Here is a 23,082-nt window from a genome sequence, read left to right as displayed (position 1 = left end):
CTTATAAACTGTTGGCATTTTGCTGCCTTTTTCATGTAAAAACAACAGCATTTAAAATGGCAACGTTTCTTATTTTCTTACACATTAAATTCTGTTTAAAACAGTTTTCAAACTTGTCTTGAGAAGAACAATCCCAAAAAAAAGAGACTTGAAGACTTAAATCCTTCTACAACATTGTAATCCTGGAGGATTATGACTGGATGTGTTTGAGTCTCATCCTGCTCTCTGTCTCCTCTGTTCTCCTAGACTCTACGACTCCTCAGACAATATACTGTAGTCCACATCACAAACAAGCAATGAGGCAGCACATTAAGAGCCAGACTGTAGAGAGGGTCAACTTAAGGACACAAGGCTCTCTTGTGTCAGCTTCCAAGTCTCAGTTTTCAGTGTTTTAAATAGAAATCATTGAACAAAGCAAAAAAACAATAGGAAAGCCTTTTTTTTCCCTTACCTCATGGCGGTGGAGCAAAAAAGAGTAATGTGAGCCGCTCAGTCGGTCTGTCCAACACAAGAAAAAAATACTAAATCTTGACAACTCCTCAGCAAAATGCAGAAATTGGCAAAGTTATTTATGTTGTTGTTTGCATTTTTCCTCATCTTATTATTCCCCTGAGAATGACTCCAATTATTTTGGAGACGTCTGGACTTTGTGTTTCTATTATGTCAAAATTTCACCAGGATTAACACTCTTGGTCTGTGCAAAATATTTCAAAAACACTGTATCTGATATCCATGAAACTTGCTATTCATGAATATTCATGGTCCCCAGATGAGGCATCATGATGTTTGAAGTATTTGTGACTCCCTGAATTTTGCTCCACAATCAAACAAAAAAATATTTCCAGATTTAATAGTTTATCAAAATTTATCAAGATCTGATTGCCATTAAAATTTGTCAACTACGTTCATGCTCCCCAGAGGATGACCCGTTTCTGTTTCTAAGAGCTTTTCTTTAGCACTGTCCGACACCAAAATGTCATCTTTATACACAAGATATCTTTTCACATAATAGAGAGAAGAGAACATATTCATGCTATCATGGTGATGAACCCTTCATAGCTTGCACCACCCTCAGGACAAATGTAACATTTTTAGATGCCTCGCTACTGTCGTTATGTTGTTTATTCTCATCAGCGGTTGCAGATACTGGGACATGACCTGTGGAGTATGACGCTTCACATATAAACCACCACTGTTTGAATCTGACTGGGGACTTTTGTTGTATGTAATTCCCACATATCATGTCTGCCTCTTGACACTATACCTTCAAAGTACTGTTACTCCAAAAGAAGATCTAAAAAAAGCTGCGTTTTCTGGGTTGTAATAAACATTGAAGCTGCTAGGGGCCACCAGCAGGGATCCACACTTATAGTCTTACATCTGCTGTGATCTGTGCAGCATACTGTGCTACAAAATTGGATCCCAAGGCATGTGGCCTACATGCTATTTGTATTTGGTTGCTCAAAACCAACATTGTCAAGGTTGCCATGACAAAGAGTATATCACAATTGAGGCAGTTTGCCTGAACAGCATTAACACGGAGAACGACATACAATAATGAAAAGAAAGACAAGCTGATGACTCAATGCACTCACAACTGGAGGTAAATGCAGACACAAAAAAAGGATTTTGACTCCTTACACCACAAAAAGAGCAATGGAAGAACATCAATATGTCCTATTTTAGGATGTTTAAGCCTGATTTCCCCCTTTTTGAGGATAAGTAATATTGTTAAGTGCTATATGACATATTACACACATATTTCAATATCCCAAATCTCTCTTAAGAGATACAGTAACTAGGTGGCTTTATTTATTTCAAGGATCTTAAAACTATGAAAGACAAGAACAAAAACTGTAATAATCTTGTACTAAAATCTAAAATCTAATTATAGCAGATCACTGCACCAGCAAATAAATTATGTTTAAACTTTTGGCAGTTTTTTTTTGGGTTGACAATAGCAAAATTCCTCCAGATTACAAGTGATTTAGCCAGCTTAAAAGCGGATTTTTTGCAGTGTAATCGCTATTGTTACTTTGCACATTGCTGTCAGCTCACATTGACATCAGATAATATGGGACTGAGAGATGGAAATGTTTGGAGACAAAAGGAAACAAGGACAGCGGCAGATATAACATTGCTGATGCACATGGAAGTTAAGCGAGTGATGTGTTCAGTGTAAACCGGCCATCAAACTACATCAAACCCTCATGCAGAAGGAACTGTGTACGGCTGCCCAACAGATGAATGTGACTCAGTCGCTTTAAACAACTTGCTGGTTTTCAGATTCATAAGAATCAAATGACTCACTGAGGCTGTTTAACAATATTCAGATCTTGGTATTTGGGAGTGGGGAATGACTCAGGCTCAGCTCTACTACTCTCCCATACTGTACAGAGGCTGAAGCATGAATATTCAATATATTTATTTATTATAGTTTATGTAAAAGGGCTAATAGAGTTGAACATTGTTACATATAAGGAGTATGGCACAGATGCTGATGTAGAGGTATTTTTACAATTCGCATACTTGATTCCTCAATATAATGTCCCATATTTTTCTTGATATTGTTAAAGTATAAGGCTGTTGATATTCTATATTCTTGTTACTGACAAAAAATGATCAAAACCAACAGTGTGTTAGTCCATCTCAGTGCTTCTGAACCTCACTCCCATGTTTTTAAAGGCTTGGTGATTATCTAAAACAGCTGGGCACTGTAACTTTTAGTAAATGTTTCTTAAACAGGAGTAAATAGAGTAAATTATTGGGGACTATTTTCAGTGGATTAATACACATTTGGTGCTGTAGTGAGTATTTCTAGCAGCAGGATGGTGTGTGTGAGATGAAATAAACTGGCTGTGTGTGTTTATGGTAATGAAAGAACATGTTGCCCAGTGCAACGGTGTGACATTGATGTATTTTTAATAGTTTTTGGCCACCAACAGAGGTCTACAGACACAGATGAATAAGATATATCAGGCCTGTTAATGTATTAAACAAACAAAACAAAACAGCGGCACTCACTGATCCATCTTCTTATGTTTTTTTATTGTGGACAGAAACGACAGAAACTGACTCGTTTCAGCCTGAAGCCATCATCAGCGTAAAAAAAACAAAAGAAATGACAATATATATAGACAAACAGGTGAGATTGAAAAGCCAATCAGCGACGAGAATACATAATTATATAATAGGATCCATCTGTGAAAGGACAACCCCAATGTAGCCTCTTCAAATGAAAGAGGTGTGACCTCAGCAATCAATGGAAACGATAACTGGTGTCATGAGCCAAAGGGCATCACATATATAGGACTGAACGCCCCGGACAAGAAACACACAGCAAGAGACAATATAAAGAGTTAGTTGTTGGTATATTAATTGATTGTTAGTTTTGGTCTTTTCATTGAATTTGTTGACAATAAGAGGAATATAGAATATCACCAGACTTAAATTTGTTTTCCCATCTTTGCATCCTGAGGAAAATAAGGCTGAATTTATTACAACATCCCTGATTATTTTAGCAAGGCATTATGCATTTTATTTATCAAATCAAATTAAGTCAAATCAAATCAAATCAAATCAAATCCCCCTATTACACTTCTTCTTTTGGTTTTGCTGCACCAACTGATGAGCAGCCATTCATGTGAGCAGTTGCACAGCTGAGAATGACTCAGGGCTCAGCTAATAGCTCCTATCAATAATTCAAGCTCTAATCTGTGTCAGGAGAGCCGTCAGAAATGTGTTATATATGGACTCACTCCTCACAGCGATGCTCTGGCTTGTGTCTACTGCCGTTCACTCAGTCGGAAAAAGAAAAAGAATTTTGCCCTTACAGTACCAACATACTGTACCACCTCAACTCTGTACCAATGACACTGAAGAAAGCTAATGTTTAGAGAAAGTGGATTAGGTTAAAAATATCAAAACATAATGCTTATGTAGAAGTATGACATGTATCTAAATGTTGCTAAGACTTAAGAAAAGGACAAATTAACTGAAGAAATCAAATTGCTCACACTGATTCACATGTTACTGTTACTGAGTTCTCAGTAACTGTTCTGTTTTATAAAACTAACACTTTAAAATTCATTTCATTGTTTAACCTGTGATAACAGCCAAATCAGTCAAAACACACTCTTGTCTAAAGCACTGGAGAAAATCTACACACAGCTTCTGTCTTTTTTTTTAGACAATAACAACATCCTGGAGAAATCCCAATCAAGCTTCAGGGCTCATCACAGCACAGAATCTGCTGTTTTCAAAGTCTCAAAGTGCCATTTTAATTCTTTTAGACCTTAGCGTGACTTTTGATACGCTTGGTCATTGCAATGCCCTCCAGTGGTTTCCTCCGATTTAGCAAACAGGACTTTCTCTGTTAAGATTGAGAGCCTCTCTGCCCCATCACTTGTGGAGTACCTCAAGGTTCCATTTTGGGGCCCATTTATTTGCTTTGTATATGCTCTCTTCAGACTCCATCTTCCACTATCTTCTTCTATCTTCTCCTATCTTCTCCTTTCACTGTTATGCCAGGGACACTAAAATATACCCTCCATTGAATCTGGGGGATTCCAACTCCATCACATTCATCCTGGAGGCCGTTATCCATCCATAACGGCCTCCAGGATGTGAAATGCTGGATGGCAAAAAACTGTCTCCTGTTGAATGATAACAAGACAGAAGTGATTGTTTTTGTCACCCCCCCCCCAACACTACTTAGGGTCATTGACATCATACCTTCATACCCATGTCAGGAATCTTAGTGTCATCTTTGACTTGGCACTGAAATTTGACAAACAGATCAACTCTGTGGCGAAAGGTTCCTATTTTCAGCTGAGGAACATTGCTAAACTAAAGTCCATCCTCTCTCTCAACAATATGAAGGCTGTTACCACTGCATTCATCTCCTCAAGGCTGTATTATTATAACTCACTGTACCTGGGTGTTGGCCAGTCCTCTTTTTCTCGCCTGCAGCTGGTACAGAACGCTGCAGCAAGACTCCTGACTGGTACCAGAAAAAGAGACAGCATTACACTGGCACTAGCATCCCTCCACTGGATACTTGTCAAATACAGGACTGAACTGTACAAATCAGAGCTTCTCTGCCCCTTCTCCAACTCTAGGCCTCTTAGATCCTCTGAACAATTGCTTTTAACTATTCAAGGATTGAGGCTAGTGGGTAATAGAGATTCTACCTTTGTGGTTGCAGCTCCAAAGCTTTGGAATAATCAAGTGTTCCCCCTCCATTGACACTTTTAAGACAAACTCTTACAAATTTTATCCTGTTTTCTGCTCTACATCTGTGCACATATTTTGATATTGCCTTGTATTTTATCATTGCCATATGTTGTTGTTATTTGTGCCTTTTTAATACCGATGCCTTTCACTAGACACTATGATAAACACCAACACCAACTTACATTAAAAGCAACTAGCTGCCTTATATATCCTCCCAGCTGCAGGTAATTAGGCTGAGAAGACCACTTAGGTGGGACCACAACCATATGAAATAATAAAGAATTAATATTTACATAAATACAAATTCCTATAGATAAGCCAATAACACATACACTCAAATAATCACATAAATCAGCATTGTTTGCCTCTACTCCCCTCACTCATCTTAATGCTTTGCTCCAGGAGCTCTTAAGCAGGTGCTTGGGCTGCCTCACCCTTTAGCCTCACCCTTTAGCCTCCAGCCTCTGCTGAGGACCAACCATAAAGAGATGAGTACTGCCATTGTTTGAATTGGCTGTTGGAGTTAGCTTGATAACTACAGATGAAACAGAGTAGAAAAACACACAATACTACACCCTGAACTGTGACTCCTACTGATTGAGGTTTCTTTTCTTTCTTTTTTTTATACAGACAGGCCAGTCCCCCTGTGCTTCCTCAATCACCCTCTGGAGCTTCTACAGCAAAGAAAGTTACCAATTGTTACCAACTAATTGAATAAAAATCACTGTGTGTGACTACCAGTTTAACCTACCGTTTTTTTTATCAATCATCCCCACATAAATCCTAACAAACCATTTAAGCTAAATGAACCGCTGGTCTCCATTACATAATCAAATATGGCATCCATGACAGTTTTCTTTCAACTACAGCAAGACACAGAAGTTTCTTTTGTCCTTTTCTGCTTCCTATTGTTTCACCTTAGGATTTAAGGTGAGTTATTAAACTATAACACTGTTTCTACACCTGATTTCCACTAAAAAGAAAGTATTACAGATAGTAAAAGGTTGCTTAAACCCCCACATTACCCAAAATACAGAGGACATGAGCTCAATATCGGCTTTTGGTACTTGAAAGTTTTCAATACTCTGTGCTATTGGCACATTCAAGTTGGTACAAAATAAATATCATGATTTGATAACCAGCCTTACTGTTAAACATTTATACAACAATTTACCACCAGTAAGTTTCTGATGAAATTCTTGTGAGTATAATATTTGTACTTGCTGATGGAAGCAATTTAAAACTGATAGAAATACAAAAAAATCTGCTGAATTATAATTAAATTACTTTAAAGCTAAGGAATGTAATCCCCTGCTGTTATTTTCTCAGCTCTAATACACAAATATTGGAGATAAATTCAATATAAATTCAAAGGATGCTTCTCTAACAGTTTGGCATCCATCACAAGCACATCAGAAAATCTTTTAGACCATGCTGCATCTTACTCAACACTTCCCTCTAGAAACACTTCCCCTTAGATTTCACTTTGACTAATGGAGCCCAACACAAATTGGCAGATGATTCACAAGGATGTTGAGAAAGCAATAACAGCCCCCCGCCACACACACATACACACAGTAACAGGCAAGACATTTCCTTTTATGTTTGGCTGTTTACCAGTGGACAGCTGTACATTCTGCCTTTTCTCCTGTAACTCATTTCAATAATGACAATAAAGGTATCCTGATGATTCAGAGGACTAATGCACTTTTATGTCATGAAAAATCCAGAATGCACAGATACAAATACGACATTCTTTTGTTTTCTGTCTGCAAAACTGGACCACATGAGAAAAAAACAAATTAGGGAAAGCAATAAGTAAAGAAAACCAAACTGACAACCGCTAAAAATCATCTTTTTTGCATCATCTACCTACCAAACAAGCCTTGAAAAGAAAAACCCAGCAGTGTGTAATCAAAATGGAAATGTCATTATTCCCTTCTACCGCTTTCAACGAGCTCACAGCTTTAACACGGTGCTTGACTTGTTCTTAAGTGGAACATTTTGACTACAGAGTGGATGATGTGAAAGGGAGCTGGAGGTTTGTTCACCTACTGTCAGAAAATGAAAAATAGTACTTTTAGAGTCGAGTAAAGCCACAGATTTGGCTTTTCCTTCACTTGTGACAGGAAACATAAAATTGCTTTAGTGAGGGACCAAATTGTAGAAAAAATGTTGGGTAATTGTGTGTAACATAAATTCATGTGAATAAGGACAATCATCGAGACGTCCTCTGGTATGATCGTGATATGAAACTTACTTTAATCTGAATTATCTGGCAGCTGAAGGTACTCTGTTACCCATCATGCTGTCTGACGGTGGAGCATCTTACCTGTAGCCCCTCGATGGCCAACCGCAGCATACTGGGAGTCAGTTTGGACGCCTGCTTGAAAGTGAAGTTACTCCAGTCGATGATGAGGATGAAGCCGTTGACCTGCAGCTCCGGATCTTCAATCATAGATTCCAGCGACAGCAGTATAGCCCTCAGTATGTCCACAAATGTGTATCTGAGCGAGAGAGAACATAATTTTGTATTCTGCAGCACACTGGAGAAAATATTAAATCTGCGTTAATTGATGTTTTTGGCCACTTGAGGGCAGCAGAAATATGTACGTTAGCAACATTAGCATTCATTTGGAATTGTATTTCTGGTCACCTAATGAATGCCAGTCCAATATTTACTCTCCTTTAAGTTCTGTTTTGGTTCCCACTACATCCTAAGAAAAATATCTGCATCTTTAGTTGCTACATGCTCAGATATTCTCACCTGCTAGTCTCTAAATTTGTCTGTCTGCAGTTTGGTTCTGGGCAGGCAGAGCTGCAAACCTCAACAATGAGCTAATAGATGCTAAAATGAAGCACTGCAACAATGACTTGATTAGTTGATTGACAGAAAATTAATCTGCAACTGTTTAGATAAATGGTTGATAATTTTATGTAATTTTTAAAGAAAAATTCCAGCTTCTCAAACGTGAATGTTTTATGGTTTCTTTAGTCTTTTATGAACAAATCAGGACAAAACAAGTCATTTGAGGATGTTACCTTGAGCTTTGAGAAACAGTATTCAATATTTTTCACCATCTTCTGACATTTTATAGACCGAACAACAAATCAATTAATTGCAAAAATAAGTGACAGATTAATCAATAATGAAAATAAAGAGCTGAGGGGAACTGCAGAGTTGGGCAGTAATTCTCTGTGGGTCCGCAACACATTTTCAGATACATGTAGTCAAGGAAACCATTGTTAACATGAAAATATTAACTACAGAAGCTATGAGGCAAACAAAATAGTTTTCTTCTTTTTGTTAATTAAATTTACACAATAGTCGGGACATTGAATAATAAAACTCACTGAAACAACCTAACATTTCTCAGGTTTATGTTTGTTAACGGAACTCAAAGATTTCTTTCCAATGTAATTTGATCTTGAATTTATAAGGAAGTCTTTAATTTGATTTGACTCTGTCTTAAAACAACATACGCACTATTCCCAACACAAGAAGACAAGAAGAAAACCTAAACAAAAAACCACAAATTCAGTCAAACATGGGACATGTGAGGACAAATAATATAAAATGAAATAAAACAAACTACAAATAACATGTAACACAAAGTGTTGTGCATAACTGAAGCATGACAGCAGGATAAAAAACTAAAAGTTAATAAAACATAGCCTTCATGTTTCCATAAATCATTATAATAAAGACTGTATGAAACGTGTGGCATTCAGCTGTAATATTTGTAGGTAAACTTATTGTGCAAATATTATTAAAATATCAAATATCTTCCCACATCTTTCCTCTTTACATGATTATCTGGTAAACTCACCACACACTGAAATGCTTTAGAGAAAGACTGCATCTATGTCTAGTGATACACATACAGTATGCTGGTGTTTATTACGCTCAAACACCTCTGAATAGTCTGGTGTCTGCCCATTTAGCCATTTATACACATGACCAGCTGCCAAAACCACTAGGCTGATTTAAAATATCCCATCTTTCTATCTTTATCTTTGGTGTCAGTTGTTACGAGTGTCATAAGATGATCATCTGGATGTGTTTGTGGCTGCTGGTGTTAGTAGTCATGTTGTTTCCTGCCTCAGTGTGTCCTCACAGGTTTTCATGCAGCTGATGTCTCGGTCATTTCACTGTCACTTGTTCAACATTCATGTTTTTCTTTCAGTCGTTCGCTGTTGCCTTCATTATCGTGATTCATTATTGTCATTTTCCACTGCAGTCTGATTCTCCATAGAGAGACCCTTTGTCTGTTGCATCTTTCTTAATTGGCTTAATTAGTAGCTAAACAGAAAAAAGTTGTCTCAAATGCAAGCACACGTTCAGTCTTTAACATACTGTAGTTTTATCTAAAATGTGTTGAGTAGAACAGGAATGATGACAAGCATGATATAAAACATATATCTATTTTTTTTGACTGACACACATTAATCCAGAGAAGAGAAACTCATCATGGAAATCACTCGATCTTGTGACTGATTATAATGAAAACTTGCAGACATTCAGCACCTCGTGGCATGTGTGTCTCCCTGTCACATAAAGACTGTACAAAGTGGCATCTACTGTAGTACGTGCTGTTGCTCTATAACAGTCATGAACGATCTGGCTGGTCATCAAAATGATACTAAATTAAATCATCATTTTTGTCCCCATTTCCACTTTTATGAGATCATTCAACACTACAGTAAATAAGGCTTGATGACATTTTATTTGGATAATCAAATGTTTCTGAACTGAATTATGAAATGACAGAACATCTCTATGAATAGACCTCTGGTCACCCAAACACTGACTCATCACCTTTAAAACCTAAATCCGAACCCACATTGATCAGCATAGAACTGTCTGAAAGAAGAGTGTCCAAATGTCCACTCTGTTTCTTCACCCAAACAAGGAGAAAAGAGGGTTTCTAGAGATTAAACTCAAAAACTAAGAATGCTTAAAGGCAGAATGCTACTAAATGGTATCGAGCTATCCTAATAATAATGTTTCTTATTAAGAATTATATGTTAGGTTCATTGAATCCTTGATCAAATGTCCTGTCAATACATTCATTTAAATTGCATTGTCACAAATTCACAACTAAAAGTCATACAGATGGTTGAACTTGAATTACATTGTTGCAGGATACCGATTAATGATACTGATCCATAGATACACAAATTAATGAGGGAAGTAATGAGGTACTTTCACTCAAACCCAATAAATGCAGACAATTTTGAGGCACTGCTACTTTGAGTTTTTTCCATTTTGGGAGATTTTTCCATTTTAGTAGAAAATGCTGAACTTTTTAGTCAATTATAGACTGTTATCTGATTGTTGCAGCACTTTGTAGAATTGGATTTTTATACTTAGACTGTACCTTGACTGGCTGTTACTTTGGACAAAAAATACATTTGAAGATGTCAATTTGGGCTTTGGGAGACATTCAGTCATTTTATAGACAAAATGATTCATTTATTAACTGAGAAAATAATCAGCAGATTAACTGATAATGAAATTAATCGTTACTTGCAACCCTACCTGGTTCTGGTTCCTACTGAATATGAATGCACTTATTTTACTTAGTATCTGCCACATTAATTTAATGAATGTAATGAAATAACATGAGTGAGCAACAGGATGTTTAAACTAACCAAAACCATATAAATAAGACTGACTAATAATATTTGATTACTTTAAGTTAAATAAAATTTGACTGCAGGTCTTTTACTTTTAAATTAGTGCATTACATGGCCAAAAGAATGTGGACAGACGGTTACCTGTTAACTACTTTTGTACTTTTGTTGGTCAGAGGCTGTTTTTCCTGGTGTGGTCTACAGGTACGTTACTTCCAGTAAAGAGAGATCTTAATGCTACAGCATAGAGTTAAATTTTAGACAATGTTGTGCTTCCAACTTTGTGTCACAGTTTGTGTCCCTGTGCACAAAGTCAGCTCCATTAAGAAATTATTTTCCCAGTCTGGTGTGGAAGAACTTGACTGGCCTGCACAAAGCTCTGACCTCAACCCCTTCTGCAGCTTTGGGATGCACAACATCAGTGTTGGACCTGACTACAACAGGCTCAGGAGGCACAGCGGGTCGTCCGCTAATTGGAAGATTGGTGGTTTGATTCCTGTCTCTTCCAGTCCGCCTGTTGAAGTGTCCTTGGGCAAGATATTGAACCCCAAAATTGCTCCCGAAAGGCTGCGCCATCGTTGTGTGAATGATTAGAACTCCTCCTGATGAGCAGGTTGGCGCCTTGCATGGCAGCCTCTGCCCTCAGTGTATGAATGTGTGTGTGAATGGGTGAAAGTGGCTTGTCGTGCACTTTGAGTGGTCGGAAGACTAAAAAGGTGCTATATAAGTGCATTTACTATTTACTAATGCTTCTGTGGCTGTATGAGAGCAAATCCCTGCAGCCAGGTTCCAAAATCTGGTGAAAAGCCTGAAACCAGGAGAGCTCCAGCTGTTACAGCAGCAGATTAATGCCCCTGATTTTGGAATGAGATGCTCAACAATCACATGAGTGTAATTTGGGTGTCCACATACATTTGGCCATGTGTTTTTTCTATATTGGTGTTGCTGCCTTTATTCAAGACTTGGTTTGGTATCTTTAAATTACAGTGAGAGTTCCTGTGTATGAGTGTGTGGTGCTGAACGGACAGCTCCAAAAACCTCACTTTATTATAATGGATCCTAAAAAGACTGACTGTGTTTGTTTTAGTATGTCAGTAACTGATGAGACTTTTCAGCCCCCTCCTCCCCACCCTCCACCAACCGTGTCTGTCTTTATTACCTGCTCTGGTCCCAGTTGGCTGCGAACAGGACCAGAATTTTCCTGCCGTATCTGTCCAGATTGGAGAGCACGCCGGGGAAGCCGTCCTTCAGGGCCTGCTTGATGCCCGGGTCCGTGGCTTTCAGGTTCTTGAACATGTCCAGGTTCTGCTGTCGGTACTCAAAATACTGTGCCAGCAGCCGGAACGCCTCGAAGTGGTTGAATTTCCTCGCCCGGAGGAATCTGAGGATAAACGCGTCGTCTGTCCTGAGGAAACCGATGTCCGGCCGAGTGATGATCATGTCCCGGACCTCCTGGATGTCCTGGTGTAAAGTCTCCGGGTTTTCTTTCAGCTCAACCTTGGCCTTCTCCAGGGTCTCTGGAGACAGGCCAGCCTGTAGGTGAGTCATCTTTTGCAACAGCTGTCCCTCCACGGGGGGCCACACCAAACCAGTTTACGATGAAACAACACAATAAAGTAAAATGTTACCTCCAGCAACAGGGTGAAGTATATTAAGTTATTATTTTGTGGTTTCCTGATCAGAAGCTGACTTCAAATGAAGGCCTGCTGCTCTGTAGACGGTAATCCACCCTGAACTGGCACAGACGCTGCTGCTATGATGCTCCTATGATGCGTTATCAACATATGGGCCATTCACTTTTACGCACAGAAACATTTCAATTCCAGCTTCGAGAATTCAACTTTATTATAATTTTTTTCCACCATGTATCTCATGAATGAGGTCCTCCAGGCTTCAGGCGGTACATCCAACCTGCTGATCCGGGCGGCCTGAGCTCAGAGCCGACAGACAGCCGCTTCCCTCCATGTCAAAGCCTCTCCTCTCCTCTCTTTCTCTCTCTCTCTGTGGCACAATGACGACGACAGCATCACCGTCTCCCCGGCGTCGCTCGCGGTGGCCAGGCAATGCGGCACGACCCTGCAGCACCTGCTATATCATCATCATCATCATCATCCCTCCGCCTTCACAACGCATCTCCAACCGCCGACCGACTGATGTTGCTGCTGCTGCTGCTGGTGGTGGTGCTGCTGGTGCCGCCTCCGACCGCTCCGTCAGTTGAGGCAGATTTGGACGCTCGTTTTCGCGTCTACATCCCCCGTCTTAATCATCACCGCTTCATCATCATCACCACAATTTGGGTGTGATTGAAATCTTAAATCATGTTTCACAAAGCCCCCAAAAAAGGAGGTATCCAGCAGCACAGGTGTCCCGCGAGGTTTTGTTCCCCTCCTGCCTCCGGTTTCTGGGTTTTGGAGAGGGGTGGGGTGGACGGGGGGGGGATTACCGTCTCCGCTCCTCCTGCTGCCGCTGCTGCTGCTGCTGCTGCTGCTGCTGCTGCCGTCTGTTCGCTGGGAAAGTGACTGACATCAATAGAGTCTGTGCTCCGGTCGGTGTATGGACGCCACCGGCGGGGGGGAAGGGAGGGAGGGAAGAGAGGGTGGGAGGGAGGGAGAAGTGGGTGGAGTGTTAAGATGAAAAGGCAACAGATATAAAAAGGGATGCAGGGAGAGAGGGCAAGGTGGCAGAGAGATGGAGAGATGGAGGATGGCTGTAAAGGCCAAAAATGAAAGAGGAGGAGGGAAGAATGGGTGGATGAAGGAAGGATGCTGAAGGGAGGAGAGAGAACAGAGATGAAAGGAGGATGGGGTGAGAAGGGCTATTAGCTGTAGGCAATAAAAAGGTTGAAGGGATGAAGATGGGGGCAGACTTTGTGTGTTTTAGGAGCCTGAGGCAAAATGAGTGGCCTCTATGTCACCAGTTCCTATCCTTACTTTTCTTAAAGGACCAGATGTTAGCAGGTTTTTATCTCCTTATGGCCACATATAATGTGTAGCTACATTTTTGTGGTCTTTTTTGAAATGTGTTATGTGCAGTTTTGTGTATATTTTGGTTATTTTCTCCGTCTGTTCCAGGCAGCCATTGTTTTCTATTAACTTACTGAGTCTTAAAACTTGTGTAATCCATCTTATTGAACATTAAAACTGTGTTCATTGTTACTTGATCGTTGCGTGCACTGCGAGTGAAAAATGTGCACCTCAATAGTTCAAAAATTTTGACAAAACTTCGTATGCAAGCTTGATGTTTTAATGAATTACGCAACTCAAGTAAGTTTTAAGAGTCTCATAATTAATTGTCAATCACAAATGAATGGACGTCAATCAGCCTGGAACAATATAACAAACACATTCAAACATTTAAAATACAACAACATATGGTTTGCAAGATGGTTAATGATGCAAAGGATTTATCATTTATAGCAAATGGACTCAAACATGCAAACCCACCAATATGTTCCTTTAACAATCACACTCCTCCATGTTCAACATCATATGTATCACCAAGGAGCTGCTGCAAAGGTTTCTGCAGTTTGTTTTTCAACTGCAAGAAATATGAACTCAATTAAGGAAACATAATGAAGAAATCTTTCACTCTAAACCCTTAAAGCCATAAATTTTAAAGTTTATCTGTCTTATACTATGCATGCAAACATTTACCCTCCCGGCAAGCATTGCTTTAGTGATTTGCGGGTCAAAAGACGTCTAGATATGTAGATTAAAACCTTTTTTTTTTTTTTTACATGTATGTTACTCATAACCATTTCAGCAGTACAGACTTTATTTCAACCTGCTTCATGTTACAGTAAGACAGGGCTGTAGATTTTTAATAGTAAGGTTATAAGACTAATTATCACATCACATATCTATAACTTAATATATCTTTGTCTCACCATCAAATAAATTATATATTAATTTAAATTTGTTGTATGTTCAGTCATATTTTCTGTCATTTTTATCTTCATACATGAGAGTCTAAATGCTGCTTCAAACCCTCATACTTCACTCTGCCAGAATATAAATATGGTGGTAAAATACAATATTGCTTTATTATATTTCAATTTAATTTCAAATGTTTGGCCTTAAAACAAGAAAACTTAAATATATTTTGTCTAATAAATATAAGAATCAGAATTCAAACTCTGCAACTACAATTTATGTTTAACTTAATTCCTCCTTTGTCGTTAAAATCCACAAAGTCTCAGACACAATACGAAGGAAATAACCTACTTTTCAAAATTTAAATACTGTTGAAACAATATAAACATACATGTAACCTAAAAGTCTAAAAAACTTTTAAAAAATTGTTAACATAGGCATCAAGATATCGTTTGACCTGCAAATGACCAAATCATTGCCTACTGGGTGAAAAGAATGATGTTGGATTAAGTTTAAAATCACTCTGCTGCTATCACACATCATCATCATCATCATCATCATAAATGCCAAAACATATTAAACAGTTAAGTAGCAACATGAGTGCAAACAACAAACAGCAGAATCAACTAGAGAAAAAAGATGCTGTTGTATATTTATGAGTTTAGCAGTTTGCTTCCTCTTTTTTTTTCTCTGCTCGACTCCCACAGTAAATGTTTATAATTTCCGTTCACTTTTATAAGAACGTCTACTATCAGCTGCCTCGTCCTTGAACTGTCTATTGCAATAAGATTCACGATCATCATGTCTGTTGAGGGCCTCAGATGGCAGATTTGCCTGAAAGTAAAGCCTGCGTTTAGATGGAGACGGATGGATAAAGTGACCGAGGAGAACGGAGCTGGAGGAGGGAAACGGTTGCACCTACAGTAACCTGTTCACAGCTTCACTCGGGATCTCTGCTTCTCTCTTTCTTTCCGTATGAAAGAAAGACATTACTGCTTTTGTTAGCAAGACAGCTGTTACAGATTAATTAGAAGTCCAGAAAATCCACCCTCTCATTCTTGTTGGATTATAGACATTCTTTTTTTCCCCTTAAATTGGAAAAAATAGACTCACATTAAAGAGCTCATCCAGTATGTTTTGGAAGGTTTTACTCCCTTTTTTTCAACTTGTCAGAGAGGATAACTTTCCATATAACTCAGATTAAGAGATTCACGAGCTGCTCTTTTCTCTAGTCGCTAAAATGTGATTTGAGTGATTGTACAATTGTGCACGAACCGTGTGCTGCAGATATTTCCCACTCTTCTTTCTTTTTTTTCATGTTTTTTTGTCATCATTATTATTATTTTTTTATCATTTCTATTGCTTCTCTTTACTTTTTAAGTGTCTTCAGTGTTTGTTCTGTTTTGTAACTAGATCATAACTGCATATTGATAGTTACAACTGCTTTATCATTGTAATTGTTTGTTGTAAAACCGTTAAACAAAGAGGTAAATGTGCTGGTTGTCACATATGATGGTAAGGTGGATGGATGGCCAATCAGGTAAGTGCATTTCTCCCCTCAGTTAGATCATAATTCATAGAGTAAAATAGGACATCCTTTATATGAGGTTTTGTTGCTGAGATGCTGACGGCTGGGCTTCAGATGAAATGGAGGGGTGTATGGATGAATGGGTGTAGAGTGGGGGAAGGGGGAGGAGGTGGCACCTGCTCAGTGGTGACCAGACAGCTGCACTCTACTAACATGCTGAATTAATTCCTATTGTATCCGCCTACTTCTCTCTCTTCTGGTTTTACCGTGTCTTTACACATGGTTGAGCTTTGCATGTGTCATTCAGCTCACTTAATGTTCACTTTGGCCACCAAATCAATGTGCTCACATGACAAAGTAGCACAAGCAAGAGAAATAGAAAGAATACTGAGAGTTAGACAGAAGAAGAAGAAAATAACCTCTAAGCAGACAGACTTCTTCTTTTCCTGCATTGTTGCTACTCATGATTTTCTTTCATTGTCATATTTGTCATAATTGTTAGTTGATGACTGCAGGATTCAGAAAGATGTTTCATTATTGTAATATATTACATTTACATTGTATTACATTTGTGTATTTTAATGGTATTTATGAATATAATTAGAAAAAGAAGAGGAGCAAGAACAGTCTTTTTCATTTTTAATCATCTTTCTCCTTTTTTAAAATAGCTGTTATGTATATGATGAGATACAGTATGTTCTTAACCATTCGTAATATGACTACTTTTCCTTGTAAAGTTATTTGTCTCAATAAAGAAAGTCAAAATACAGAAGAAGAAGAAGAAGAAGAAGAAGAAGAAGAAGAAGAAGAAGAAGAAGAAGAAGAGGAAATAGAAACTGTGAGGCTAAACCTATTGCCAGACAAGAGCCAATATTAACATAACTCTTGGCTGGAAAAGCACTTTTTAAAAACAAAAGTTAAAGTACTGTGCAGTTAGTAAAAACTTTAAAAATGGACATAATAAAGGTCAGATAAATTAATTTCTGACTTTAAGAGCCACAGCTGCAAAAGCACAATCTTCTTTGGGGTGTGGTTAGAGCAACAGCTAAAACACCTTGATCAGATGATCACACACACACACACACACACACACACACACACACACACACACACACACACACACACACACCATGAAGTGACCCTAATAACGTTGAAGCTAACTTGTCCAGCACTCCTCTAATCACAGTAGGTAGTATTCACCGGTGGGAAGCCAGTGAGGGATCACCAGTCTGTCTCTGGACTTGAAATTCTTTGTGGTTTCTCTGATTTGGTTTAATTCAGCTGGTTTAGAGCCTAGAGTCCATGTTTGTTTGTTTTTTTTGTTTGTTTGTTTTTTTACACCATTTTAAGGTTCAAACAAAATACAAATTATTACATTATAGTCCTACAGAGAATTCCTAATGGTTCTTTAAAATACCATAATGTCTGATCTACAGTACAAACTCCAAGAGCTATTTGTTGTTACCATATAAAACTCTACATGTTACAGGGGAGCTCTGCCAATTTTCCACATCAATGTGTGTTTAGAGGTAAAAAAAAAAAGTTCCAGTGGGAGCTGTGTGAAATTGGAAAAATTGTCTCAAGTGATGTTATTTGAGTCAGTGTCGGCTGGTTCTGAAGACTACAAGAGTAAGAAAAGTAATAAAATCTGTTGGTGTGAGTTAGAAAGGAATGAGGTTAGCAGACCTCTGTAGCTCCTCGTCTCTGCTGGAGGCTAGCAGCTCTAGGCTACATTAGCTGCTACTGGCATAACACACCTGAATCTGTACAGTTGAGTTGAGTTGCATTGTGGGTAATGTAGGCACCAGGTTTTGACGAGAAAGAAGAATGCATGGAATAAAAAAAGACAATATCTGTCTTATCTTTGGTTCTGCTGTATCATAATTTATATCCTTTTTCTTTTAAAATGTCCATCGTGAATCCGACAACATTATGAGTGCAATATTAGATTGGTTGAGTTTCCTACCAGTTTCTCCCTTAAGTTAACAGGCAACACCACCAGCTAAAAATGTATTCTTTAACCTGACAGGAAGTGCCTTGTCACGTTGTTAAAGTTGGCATTTTATGTTCTGATCCACCTCCTTTTATTTCAGAGAACCAATTCAAAGATCTGCCACCACGAGAAGAAAGGCATCTTAAAAACCTGATTTCATTTAGGGATGCAAATGTTTTAAAGCCTTTAAATGAGGAATTCATTTTTCAGTAAGCACATTAAACACAAAACAAATGACCTCCCACTCACAGCAGAATAGATCCAAACATGTTATGATGCTCTGGTGCTATTTTGGTGACTTTTTTTCAGAGGAACACCAGCCCTCCATACCCTAACCCTCAAAATATACAATATCTAAGCAGGTTATGCTGCTTTGGTGCTGCAAGACATTTCTAAATCACATGCCTCTTTTTTCTTAACAAATGATTGCTCATGACGTGTTCTGTCATGCTGCCCATACGCCTTAAGTCTCGAGCATGCACTGGGCAGTGGATAAAGACCGGGGGTTGGAGAATATCCTGGCAGTGGGGGGTGCTAAAAGGGGCAAAGTCTGAATGGAGGGGGGCACTAGAGCGTCCCAGGGGAGGCAGGGGGTCGCCATAATTGTCCTCAGCTCTGATGAGCCTGTGTTGGAGTGAATTAAATAAATTGTGGACATGCATTAGAAATTACCTCTGGTTTTTCAATGGCACAGCTGTCATTTTCTGAAGTGCTTCTGTCATTTGCCTTCTTGTCTCTGAAGAATGAATGGAAGATTAACAAATGACAACTAGACTTAAAAAACTTAAAGTGAGGGCGTCAAGAACAGCTGAACATATTCAATACTGTTATTTTCTCTAAAATGTGTCATAATGTTTCATTTTATCAGTAATTTATTGTCAGCTGCTCGTCGCAAATACAGTAAAAATGCATTCTTATATATAAGAAAAGGTCTGTGCCACCATGCAAGGGGTACTTATTTCAGCAAGTCATAAATAATATAAATTCCAGTCAAATTTGTTTCAATTTAGACTAGAACCAGAATCAGGTTTATTGCCAAGTAGGTTTGCACATACTAGGAATCTGCCCTGATGTTGTGGTGCATTACAGTCAAAAATATACACACTGAAGAGAATAAAATGAAATATACAAAATATCGACCAGGAATGTGCAAATGTTCGTAGTGTAAACAGTATAAGCAGTGTGAAATTATTAATAATAATAATAATGATAATACAAATTGCGTTAATGAAACATGCCATGTTAGATCAAAGTCACAGATGAGCAAATATGAGATTATGGGGGTTTTATGTTAATATTATGCGTTATGTTCATGGGGGAGGTAGAGTCTGTGTCAGTGGGAGTCTTGGGCCTTGTTGATGAGGTGGCTGCAGACGGAAAGAAACTGTTCTTGCGGTGTGAGGTTTTGGTCTTGACAGACCTCAGCCTCTTGCCGGAGGGGAGCATTTGAAAGTTTATGTCTGGGGTGGGAGGTGTCAGCCATGATCTTTCCTGCTCGCCTAAGTGTCCTAGAGGTGTGCAGGTCCTGGAGGGATGACAGGTTGCAGCCAATCACCTTTTCAGCACAGCGGATGATAAACTGCCGTCTGTCCTTGTCCTTGGCAGATGCAGCAGTGTACCAGATGGTGATGGAGGAGGTGAGGATGGACTCATTGATGGCGATGCAGAAGTGCACTATCGTTGAACTTCTTCAGCTGCCGCAGGAAGTAAATCCTCTGCTGAACCTTCCCGGTGAGGCAGCTGATGTTCTGCTCCCACTTGAGGTCCTGGGTGATGATGGCTCCCAGGAAGTGGAAGGACTTGTAGGACTAGGGAGTCATACTGGGTGATAGGGTGGGTGGGGCTGTGCTCCTTCCGAAATCCACAACCATCTCCACTGCCTTTAGAGTGTTGACCTGCAAGTTGTTTTGTCCATACGGAGTCACCAGATGGTCAACCTCCCACCTGTAGGCAGTCTCATCCCTACCAGAGATGAGCCCAGTGAGGGTGGTGTCATCCACCAACCCCAAGAGCTTTACGGACTGATAACTGGAGGTGCGGCTGTTGGTGTACAGGGAGAAGGAGACTGGAGAAAGGATGCAGCCTTGAGGGGAACCGGTTCTGATGGTCTGGGAGTCAGAGATGTGCTTCCCCGGCTTCACATGTTGCTTCCTGTCAGACAGAAAGTTTGTGATCCACCTGCAGGTGGAGTCGGGTACATTCAGCGGGGAGAGCTGGTCCTGCAGGAAAACCAGGAGGATGAATGTTTTAATGGTGAAGCTGAAGTCCACAAACAGGATCCTGGCGTAGGTTCCTGAAGAGTCCAGGTGCTGGAGGATGAAGTGAAGGGCCATGTTGACTGTGTCTTCTACCCACTCGTTGGCTCTGGATGTGAGGTGGGACAGCGCAAGAACTTCATGACCACAGAGGTCAGGGCGATGGGTCTGTAGTCATTGGTCATTTCTGGTATACAGACAGTAAGCACTGGTGCTCCCCATGGATGTGCCCTCTCTGCACTGCTCTTCTCCCTCTACACCAACAACTACACCTCCAACGACCCAGCTGTTAAACTCCTGAAGTTTGCAGACGACACTACGGTCATCGGACTCATCCAAGATGGTGATGAGTCTGCATATCGGCGGGAGGTTGAACAGCTGGTGCTCTGGTACAGTCAGAACAACTTGGAGATGGAGATGACAGTGGACGTTAGGAGATACCTCTCAGCACTGCTCCCCCTCACAATAACCAACAGCCCTATGTCAACCGTGGAGACTTTCAAGTTTCTGGGAACTACCATTTCTCAAGACCTGAAGTGGGAGACAAACATCAATTCCATCCTCAAAAACTCCCAGCAGAGGATGTACTTTCTGCAGCAACTGAGGAAGTATGGCCAGTTCAAAACCATAGTCATTGAATATGTCCTGTGCACATTCATCATGGTCTGGTTCGGAGCAGCCTCAAAACAGGATAGGAACAAGCTGCGGTGAACAGAAAGGATAAAATAATTGGTACTCCCTTGCCCACTCTCCAGGACGTGTACTCTTCAAGAACCAGGAAATTGGCAGGGAAAAGCATTACAGATCCTCACACCCTGGACACAACCTTTTTCAACTCCTCCCCTCCAGCAGGCCCTACAGAACCCTGTATACCAAAACTACCAGACATAGGAGCAGTTTCTCTCCTTGTGCCGTCACCCTCATTACTAGCTGACCAGTATCATCTGCTGTACCATAGATATTCTCAGTTCTTCAGATAGTTATTACACCCTGCTTCACATCTATAAATACTGTATTGTGCAAATACTCATACATCACAATTTAATTCCCATAGGTGATGCACATTATTGTTGTTTGCAATACCACACACACTTGCATGTATGTATATTATACTGTTTGTCTTTTACATAATCTGTGTATTTCTTGTATATTGTGAATTGTCTGTAAATAATATGTACATTGTCTGTACTGTATGTTGTCTGTATTGCTTGAGAGACACCAACGGCCATAACCAAATTCCTTGTGTGTGTTAACATGGCCAGTAAACCTGATTCTGATTAAGTCCTGTGGTCCTTGGTTTTTTGGAGAACGGCAAGCAGGCTGGCGCGTGGCATGTAAATACATCATGTTAAAGTTAATATAATTGATAATTGATTCTTAAAACATGATTGATCCTAATTGCTCCACAGAATTCTTATATAAGGAGTCATATAATAAAATGGTTAATTGTTTGATTACACTTTATACATCAATCAACTCTTTCATATATTGGGATGCCCCAGTGGTCTGATAAGGGAGTTTTGTTGCAAAGGAAAGGAAAGGAAAATTAGATTCAATTCCACTTGACTGTAAATGAGACAAAGAGAGCAGAACATGAACATGCCTCATAGAAGAAACCAGGAGATGAACCTGTAACCTTGTGTTTGTCTGAGGTACAATGACACCATCTGCTGGTGAAAATGAAGAAATGCTGTAGAAGCACTGGCATGGAAATGTAATTTTGTATTAATGTAAATACTGAGAAAAAGAAGAGAGGAGTCACAGCCAGGTCTGCTCAGGTAACAAGTGCATTAATAAAATGTTCAAACTTTTGTCCATCTCTACATTTCTTTCAAAGATTGTGACAGAGTGGACATGAACAGTAGAGCTCATGGGGGAATTGTTGGGTCTTAATTAAATAGGACAGTCTTGACTTGCTCTGTGTGAAAAGTGTCCTGAGATCACTTTTGTTATGTTGTTCAGAAAAAGTGTGTGTGTGTGTGTGTGTGTGTGTGTGTGTGTGTGTGTGTGTGTGTGTGTGTGTGTGTGTGTGTTTGTGTGTGTGTGTGTGTGTGTGTAGCGGTAGATAGACCAGAGACTCACTAAACTTTTGCAGAGTAACTATAGCTTGCTTTCACCACAGGGTGGCAGTATAATTCCAAACACAAAGCGGCTAACTAACGCTTGTGGGATTAGATACAAGCTTGTTTGTTCAATTACCTGAAACTACGAGTTTACAGGACAGCAACACGACTGCAGCTGAGTAAGAGCAAGCAGTCAAGAGGAATGTTAAAGTTGTCCTTGTGTCATTAGCAGCCATGCCCCAAGTCAATATTTAACAATCTGTTCTGTGTGAGAAGATTAAACATTTTGCATAGTGTTTAATGTATCTGTAGTCTTCTACAACTTCTGTGCCTTTACACAGCCTCTGACTAGTGACCACTCAATAAATCAACTGACCGCTTAAATGTTCTTTTTGAATATGATCAGAGTGCAGCAAATAAACAGAGCACAGACAGGAAGCTCTCGGCTGCAAACTAAATGATATGCAGTGTTAGGTTTATACATTGGGACAGACACTTC

The 23,082-nt window shown here is 39.5% G+C and overlaps 1 protein-coding gene across 1 annotated transcript in view; it reads right to left on the bottom strand.

The window, feature by feature from the left end:
- The window catches only part of clvs2 (clavesin 2), a 45,078-nt gene extending 31,808 nt beyond the window's left edge, over positions 1 to 13,270 (bottom strand). Inside the window, exons 1-2 of the mRNA XM_044330045.1 lie at positions 12,032 to 13,270; positions 7,568 to 7,742 (exon numbers count right to left, since the gene is read on the bottom strand). Of these exons, the coding sequence (XP_044185980.1) occupies positions 7,568 to 7,742; positions 12,032 to 12,420 (564 nt within the window). The 5' untranslated portion in view covers positions 12,421 to 13,270. The remainder of the gene's footprint in view (positions 1 to 7,567; positions 7,743 to 12,031) is intronic.
- Positions 13,271 to 23,082: the final 9,812 nt, after the last annotated feature.

The sequence above is a fragment of the Thunnus albacares genome, chromosome 16, assembly GCF_914725855.1.
Source record: "Thunnus albacares chromosome 16, fThuAlb1.1, whole genome shotgun sequence".
Lineage (NCBI taxonomy): Eukaryota > Metazoa > Chordata > Actinopteri > Scombriformes > Scombridae > Thunnus > Thunnus albacares.
The sequence above is the reverse complement of the archived record's forward strand: the minus strand, read 5'-3'. Positions and strand labels throughout refer to the sequence as shown.